Source organism: Gobius niger (assembly GCF_951799975.1).
Source record: "Gobius niger genome assembly, chromosome: 1".
Classification (NCBI taxonomy): domain Eukaryota; kingdom Metazoa; phylum Chordata; class Actinopteri; order Gobiiformes; family Gobiidae; genus Gobius; species Gobius niger.
In genome coordinates this window covers 6,122,668-6,131,204 of record NC_136852.1, presented here as the reverse complement: position 1 = coordinate 6,131,204, position 8,537 = coordinate 6,122,668, and the positions used below count along the sequence as shown (strand labels likewise).

At 40.3% G+C, this 8,537-nt stretch overlaps 1 protein-coding gene across 1 annotated transcript; it reads right to left on the bottom strand.

Moving 5' to 3' along the window:
• Positions 1 to 3,228: 3,228 nt before the first annotated feature.
• rwdd2b (RWD domain containing 2B) lies at positions 3,229 to 8,217 on the bottom strand (the record flags this gene model as incomplete). The annotated part of the gene is made up of 4 exons (XM_079574920.1): positions 3,229 to 3,654; positions 4,954 to 5,319; positions 6,004 to 6,071; positions 7,996 to 8,217. 4 exons carry the CDS (start codon positions 8,215 to 8,217, stop codon positions 3,396 to 3,398), a joined length of 915 nt encoding a protein of 304 aa, XP_079431046.1. The 3' UTR covers positions 3,229 to 3,395.
• Between the last annotated feature and the right edge of the window lie 320 nt (positions 8,218 to 8,537).

Below are 8,537 nucleotides of genomic sequence, written 5' to 3'. Positions count from 1 at the left end.
GTGAATTTGCTTGAACAATTCAGATGTGCAGGATAGATTGTGAGAGCTAGAAACAAGTTTGGGCCATAACTGGTACCCCAGATTTAATAAAATGTAAGACCTGCCGTATCGGTCTGGGATTTGAACCTCAGACCTTCTTGCTGTTGGTCCCGGGTCGTAAAGCTGTGCACGTGAAGTCACTGTGATTTAGCTGCAGGTTTAAACACTCGGGTTTCACATGACAAATAAAACCAACGCACAGGACATTATGAAGGTCAATGCTGCCCCCTGCTGGTCAATGTCAAGACTGTATCAAGGTTTATAGTAGAAGAAGGAATAAATCTAAAGTGCGAGTTTGGTCTAGTCTTAGATCCGATAAATCCTCTTATTGCCAATGCCAGAGGGACTAAGGAAAGGATTTTTAAGGTAAACAAGTTACTTAGTTCTGCTTAAAGGCTGAACATTTTGCAAAATTCATTCAGTCTCTTTTTGCCCCACAGGAATCCGGTTTAGGATTTGTATATGAAAATGATATTAACAAATAGGAATATCTCAATATTTTTGGGGACTTTTCCCCTAACGATGATGAAGCTGTTGCGGATATTTCATATCATAAATATGTATACACTACTACAAAACGTTAATATCAAGCTTAAATTACTTGAATTCAGGAAATGTGTCTTATTTTGATCGGATTTCACTCTTTTGTGACATTCACAACTAGATCTAAGGTAATTTTGCTTCAAATAAAAATGTACAATTGCCAATGGGATAAGCCCAGTTTTCTACCCCACTGGCAAAGAAAATTACCTGAAATAAAGATAAAGCTTATTGAAACGAGTCAGAAACATCTTGAAATAATCTAGGTCAAAGGCCCAACTAGACTTTAGTCAAAACAACTGAAATTTGGATTATTATGCTCAAATTGAGACATTTAAACTAATCTAGTTCATAACGTTTTGCAGTGTAAAGTGCTACAAACATGTTACATTACCTGTTACATTATTTACATTACTTTGACACTCAAAAAGATAATTGTCCTGAACAAACTACAAAAACGCAGAAAAAACAAACACTATCCACATTATTTCCCCCCAATATTTTTATATTATTTACTCAATTTTTTAAAATTTTTCCTAATTTTTTTCTTTTCTTTTTTACATTTCTTGACATTGGAGATAAATTCGACATTTGACACTTAAATTTAAACTCCCGCAGTTTTATCACAAACGTAGCATAAAAACTGGCACAGGGAATTAGCATGTGCATTTCCCTCATGTTTAAATAACTGCTCGGTAAAATTGCTCACTTTGTCGATAAATAACTAATAAGTAAAAAAGGTTCAAAGATCAAAGTATTCCTCCGATCAGATAAGGTGCCACAGATAGGAGCTCACGGTGGCTTTATTTTGCCTCATAAAAGTGAAAAAGAAACAAGATAATAAATCTCGTAATTAGCCGGCGGCTCCGTCACGTAAGGCTACAGTGAAGATCGCATTTGATAAGAGCAAATTTTAATTGCGAAGAAATTCAAACCAAGGCTAATCTCTCTGATCGCTTTCTTCAAATTCTTCAGGAGCAGAAAAAAAAACGAGGATGTAGGTGTGTTGTTTTCATACTGGGATGATTATAAGGCAGAGGAATCAGATAAAAAACAATTTAGCATCATTTTGATATTCACATTACATTTCAAAGAGCGTTCTTTTTCAGGATCATGTTTGAGAAATTAGGGCTGATACAGAGTTTAGGTGGTACACAAGGCCGGATCTATGCAGGGGCTTACAGGGGCCCTGCAGGCTGAAGGGCCCCTGGGCATAAGGAGAAAAGGAGAGAGTTTCTGCTCTCTTTGCAGACTCCCTCACATGTAAGGCTTAATCAGGAATAAACCAGGACCAAACCAGGTCTAAACCAGGACTAAACCAGGACTAAACAAGCTTTGTGCCATTTTCATTTTGACACAGGGAAAAAATATGTACCTATTGGTCTGTAATGCATGAGAATGCACCAAATTGAACCATGAAAATAAAAATAAAAAAAGCTCCAGACCCCCCTTTTAAATATGTCCCACTCCTTTGTAGAGAGAGAGAGAGAGAGGGGGAGAGAGAGAGAGAAAGAGAGGGAGAGAGAGACAAATCCGACAAACCGAAATGCAGTATATGGGGGGCCCTGAAAACACTTTAGCCCCTGGGCCCATTTAATTTAAATCCGGCCCTGGTGGTACAAATAGAGGAACATGAGTAAAGGATAAAGAATCTATACGGAGTTTGTAGTAATATATATTCAGAAGAAAACTAAAGCAGGGATAGACTAAAGCAGGGATAGGCAACGTCAGGCCCCCAAGATGAATTTTATTATATTATATTCAGATAAGAGCTCAAATACCTGCTGAAGTAGCGGTGGGTGGGAGAAGATAAGCCACTTTTTGCTTTGATGGTCAGTGTGTAAAAACAGTATAATATACAGTAAAAACTAATATTTTACTATTTACAAACATTTTAGGATGTTTTCTGTTTGTTTGTCTCCTCAAAACCACCTGCAGTAGGTTTTTAAGATACTGATCTTTAAAAAAAAAAGGTGTCTTGTGGCTCATTTTACCCACGGCAGATTTTGCTATCTTGTCTCCAAATGCTTTTTTGATAAAAAGTGGGGTCATTTTATGGGTAATTTTATTCCAATTTTATGTCTGACGTGTTCAAATCATGTAAAGATCAAATCTATAAACTAAATAAAAATGACTTATTTTCAAACTCTGGTTCAACTTACTGTAAAAATGTGGAAAATATTGTTCCCTGTCCTTACACATGGGGCTGTAATCTTAAGTGCTTTTACATTATTTTAATACCTTTCAATGCCATAAATGCAAAGAAATCTGAGCATGTTTCACTTTGCAGGATTTGCAAACATCCCATCAATGAAGGGGAATTTTCATATGCAAAAGAAAATTGAGTCCAACAGGCAACCTTTGAGCAAGCTGAAAGTAAAAATGGTAGAACAATGTCATGACTTTCCAACGAATGTCGACTTAGTACAAGATGGAATCCAGCTGAGCACTTTTTAATGACATTTAAGGCTTCATTTTGGCACAAACTTCACTTAACGACTTCTTAATTCTTCTTAATGCCCTGCACAAACCCTCAGTCTGAAAATAAAACCCTTGAATTCAAATTACAATTTCACATCATCACAAAGGCTGCAACCTACAAACATGTTCTGAAATGAATGTAATCCTTGTATTAATTTAGCTGCATGATTTCTCTCAAAAAATAGGATTGTAAAACAGATATTTTTGTACAATTATCAGTCAAAAATGTGCATATTTTTGATCATTGAGCCCTAATCAAAGTCGTAAACAACAACAATCCCCCAAAGTCAATAAAATGATAAATACTACGACTCTTTCTTGTTCCTCTTCTTCCTCTACCTTCCCTCGATGCCAAAGTACATCCGAAAGATGTCGCCGAGCCCCCTCTCGTCCAGGAAGTGGTAGAGCTGTCCCAGGTCCATGTGGTTGCCCCGGTTACCGTGAGGGTCGAACATGGCTTCCTCGAATCCGCTGAATTTGCGCAGAGCGTCCAGCGTCTGCGCCCGCCCGCCGCCGCCCTCCTCGTCCTGTCCTCCCAGCGGGACGTCCTCCCTGTGGCGGATCATGATCTTCTTCCACGTCAGCACCTTCACTCTGTCGGGAAAAAAACGACACGATGATTTAGGATATTTAGGTTTAGGATTAACAATTCAAAATCTATTATCAAAGTGTATTGCACTACAGTTATAAAGAAAGTCTAAAACAAGTCAAGTTTTATGTTTGTTAACACAATATTACTGCTCAGATAGAATCATTTTAAAGGCACAAATGCAAAAAGATTGACACATTTATTATTTCAGAATCAGAAAGGGGGTATTATGCTTTTTTTGCTGGTATTTGGTAAAAATGACAAACACATCTTTATCACCATCTTACACTTTGTCAGTTGCAAAATGCTACATTGACCTAAAAAGCTGAAACAAAACATCCAATAGTTTTTCTTCCTTATATTCACACAAAATCCCCAAAAGCTCCTCTCATCTCCCCTTTGCTGCGCCTGTGTGTCTCTCGTGAAACTATGGCGAGGGTTTTCACTTTGCAATGAGAGGATACATTTTGGCAAGATTTGGAAAGGTGAAGAAAGTATTTCCTGGATATGTAGGACCTCAGGAACGGCAGCTTTATAGCGCTGTTATAAATAGTTACTGGGAAAAATCTAAAGTTTACTTGCGCCATAGCAGCTCAAAAGTCAATTAAAATATGACTAAAATAAATGGTAAAGTTACATCTGGAACTTCAAGGGCCATATTGTGCCTAGCGCACGGGGTGCACAGGCTTCGAGCGAATTTAGATTTTCCGAGTGGCAGAACTATTCACCACCTGTGAGAGGGCGTCACATGAGGAGGTGACTGCTCTGATGGGAGCGCCGCTGATGTTCATTTCCTCGTTTACATCGCGCTGACTTGTGTTCTTCCTTAAGCATGACAGGCTCTCACAGGTCAAACTCAAAACTTCCCCACAACCCTCTTCCTCCCCCTTCCTCGCTGTGGAGTCGATCTGGTTGGAGGAAAAAACGTGTCTCCACCCCACGAACCTCCCACTTAAATCTCCTAAGTCTGTAGTGGCAAGATCCTGGGTTCGAGTCACACCGGGACGAGGTCTTTCTGTGTGGAGTTTGCATGTTCTCCCTGTGTCTGTGTAGGTTTCTTCCAGGTACTCCGGTTTCCCCTACCACTAAACACATGTACAGTACAATCGGTGAATCCTCCAGCCAGATGTTTCTGACCATTAGCCTGGATCCACATCTGAAGATATGGATCTCCAGATGTGGCTGCTCACTGCTCCCACAGGTCGCCCCAGCAGCATTGAGGTCGGGTATGCAAAGAATGAATTAATAAAGTAGAACTTAACAAGACATTAGCCGTGCATTGGATAGTGAATAAAGTGCTGCACCTGGCCCAGAAGTCCTCACAGGCAGCCTGCGGCCCCTCCACACACACCACCCCTGGTTTGCCCGGCATGCTGAACCCACTGAGCCCCAGCTCCTTGGACCACTCCAGGATGTTCTTCCTCTTGGTCTTGTTGTAGATGTGGTGGCTGTAGATCCACAGGCGGGAGAATACGTCAGGGGGCAGAGTGAGGGGGCTCTGACGCTGGGCGGGGGCAGACAGAGTCGAGGCGGGGGCGTAGAGATGGAGGTGGTCCTTGAGCCAGTCCACAGCCGACAGCACGCACACCTCCCCCAGGCAGTTCTCCCGCAGGAACACACCCAGGTCCGAGTGAAGCTGGCTCTGCTGGGACCGGTTCAGATCGCCGCACCTGCAGACGGGAGATTTAATCATGTTTAATATGTATACTGCTGTGATGTCCTTGGGCAAGACACTTCACATGTTTGAATCAGAATCAGAAAAGTGAATTAATCCCTGACGGGCAATCCTTTACAGCAACCCTGTCAAACATACACAGAACAGCTACACCAACAGTTTACATGCTTTGCAATGGTCCAGTGAGACCAAATAAAAACACAACCTCTAAGTTTAATTAAAAAATATGATCGCAGAAAGGATAAATGATTTGAGGCAAAAAGCTAAGCTTTCCTCGTCGCCCGACTCTCCCAGAGAATAGGTCTATGATTCCATTTCTACTTTTATGAAAAATAGTTTCCTGTCAGTAGTTTCAGTTTATTTAATTATTTCAACTACACACAAAAGCAAAACAAAAGTGTTACATTCAATAAAATAAAGATTAAAGATGAGCAGAAAACTGATGCTCATCTCTTTGTATTATCTGACGAAATTCACTTTAATTTTCCATGAGCGCTTCCCCCATAGTGTCAGTTGAGAAAACATTTGACCACCAGTAAAGGAAAGTAATGATGACTGATGTAGGGCCTAAATTTTGGAGTACGTTTGGGCATTTTTAAAGAAATATTGTGCCGCTCAGGGTCCATTTAATAATATAAATGTCAGACTAATTGCCATGATATGTCCCATTGCCTCATACCTGACGGTGATCTCTGGCAGCACACTGGGGTATTCAGAGGGGTACGCACAGGATATGATCACATCCACCTGGGAAAAAAACAAACAATGTATGCCGTTTTCATCAAACAAAATCCAATCCAATTGCTGAACACAACCTACAAACAGATTTGGATGACTTAAAGGCACTGACTGTACCTGTTTTCTGTTTCTAGAAGTGGAATTAATTTAGTGTTGTCTTCCTTGTGTATATTGTAAACTGAGATATTTGTGGGGGAAACATTGTGCATAATTATAAAACATTTGTATCAATTTCATGAAGTTTCAGACTCATTTTCAAGCATTTTGGACTACAACCAACATTTTAATTTAACCTCTTAACCCCCATCTGAACCGAGCAGTTTCTTCAGTTTGCCTTTACCCAAATCTAAAAGCTTCTTTCAAAAGAGCTACAAAAAGCAACAGAAAAGTGACAAATTAGTGATGAAAAAACACAAGAAAAAGCCACAGAAGAGCAACAAATAAGCAACTAAGGAGTAACAGAAAAGTGACAGAGAAGTAACAAAAAGCGATGAAACTGTGGCAAAAAATATGACAAAATGAGTTTTGTGGGTCTTAGCTTTCAAATGAGGCATTACACTGGCCTAGGCTGTAATCTTTTAGATTTGGGTAAAGGAGAATTGGAGAAAATGCACTTGGTTAAGGCGGGAGTTAAAGGGATATTTCAGGATTTTTGACATAGATACAGACGGCATCTCGTCATAGAAGGGGGCGTGGCTTCGCCGAGGGGGAAAATAGAATCTTTAGAGAAACACAATTTTCCACTCTTTTAGCCATTTTCTGGTGGAATATTAACTTATTTATCACACATAAGTAAAGTCAAGCCTAAATCGGGCCCATATGGATATTTTCTCACAGAAGATTGTTCCGTAGAAGTGAAAAAACGGCAGTTGTAGCTAGTGCTAGCTAACCGTTAGCATTAGCCCGATGCTAACATGTAGCATCATGTTAGCATTCTCCGTTTTTTTAATGTATTTATGGGCTGTTGAACCACTTTGCTCCTCTCCATGTCTTTGTATCTTTATTTAGTTGAAAACTATATTCATAATTCAGCGATTGTTGAAGTAGTTTTTGAATAATTAGAGATTTTTTTTAATTGTTTTCCCCCTTAACTATTTTCAAACATGACCATATATGGGCGACTCCAGAGATGCCGTCTGTATCTATAGGGCCTCATTTCCTAGTTGTCCAGAGTGTTGATTTCTGGAGATTTTTATATCTTTTATATTCATGCAGTCCTTATATTTGAAGAGTTTAGTGGCGCTAGGCTAGCGCATGTCTATGGTAACTAGTAGCCTGCATTAAAGACCTCTTCAAAATCATGGGGTCCTTGGTGAATTCCATGTGTAGTAATGCGGCCACAGGTAAACAAACTACTGTAGATCTGGTAACCGAGCAGATCACTCCGCCCCTACGTAACTTACAACCAGGAAGCTGATGCTGCTCAAATATAAGTTATTTTAAAGGTAAAATGGTTATATTCAAAACACAGACGTTTATATGGGTGGTCTGGTGCTATAAGTGATTTTCCTCAGGTGCACTGTGTTTGGGACAGACTGTTTTTAATGCAGGCTACTAGTTACCATAGTCATGCACTAGCTTAGCACTAGCCTAGCACCACTAAACTCTTCAAATATAAGGACTGCATGAATTAAAAAAAAGAATAATCTGCAGAAATCAACAACACTCTGGATAACTAGGAAATGAGGCCCCATGTCAACAGTCCTGAAATATCCCTTTAAGAGGTTAATGTCTTCTTTCTTTCTTTCTTTCTTTCTTTCTTTCTTTCTTTCTTTCTTTCTTTCTTTCTTTCTTTCTTTCTTTCTTTCTTTCTTTCTTACTTTCTTTCTTAGATTTCTTTCTTTCTTTCTTTCTTTCTTTCTTTCTTTCTTTCTTTCTTTCTTTCTGTGTAATCCAAAACTGCATGAAGGCGTTGGAGAGTCGTCATCATTACCGTGTCGGACCCTGCAGAGTCAGGCTGCACCTTCTGCTTGATCTGGAACTGGGGTCTGGAAGTCGGCGGTCCCTCCGTGCTAGACGCAGAGTCCTCCACAAACCGCCGGAGGAGGGCTACTGCGAGCGGGTCCGAGAAGTCCAGCTCGTCCTGTGAGGGAAACATGCTGGACAGAAGCTCGATCTCCGCCAGCTGACTCTCTGCCCACTCCAGGTAAGACATGGTGCGTTCAGTGAGCGCTACGATACTTAAGACACGTGTTATTACAGTTTGTTTACAGGCGCGCTCCAGCCGCTGCATGCTCATGTAAAAGATTCACTTGTACAAGAGACTAAGTCAAAGGAAGATTAGAAACCGTCATGAGTTCAGCCATGCCTGAACTCGTGTAGGTTTGTTTTGTTTTGAGAGAAACTGTTTTTTTTCTTCTGTTAAGTTTGAAAGTGGTTGAAGGTTCGTGGAAGCGCAATGGCTCCACCTGCCGGATATTTCGAGCACTGTGACTGAAAAAAAGCTCCCTCTACTCTGTCAAAATGTTCTGTGAA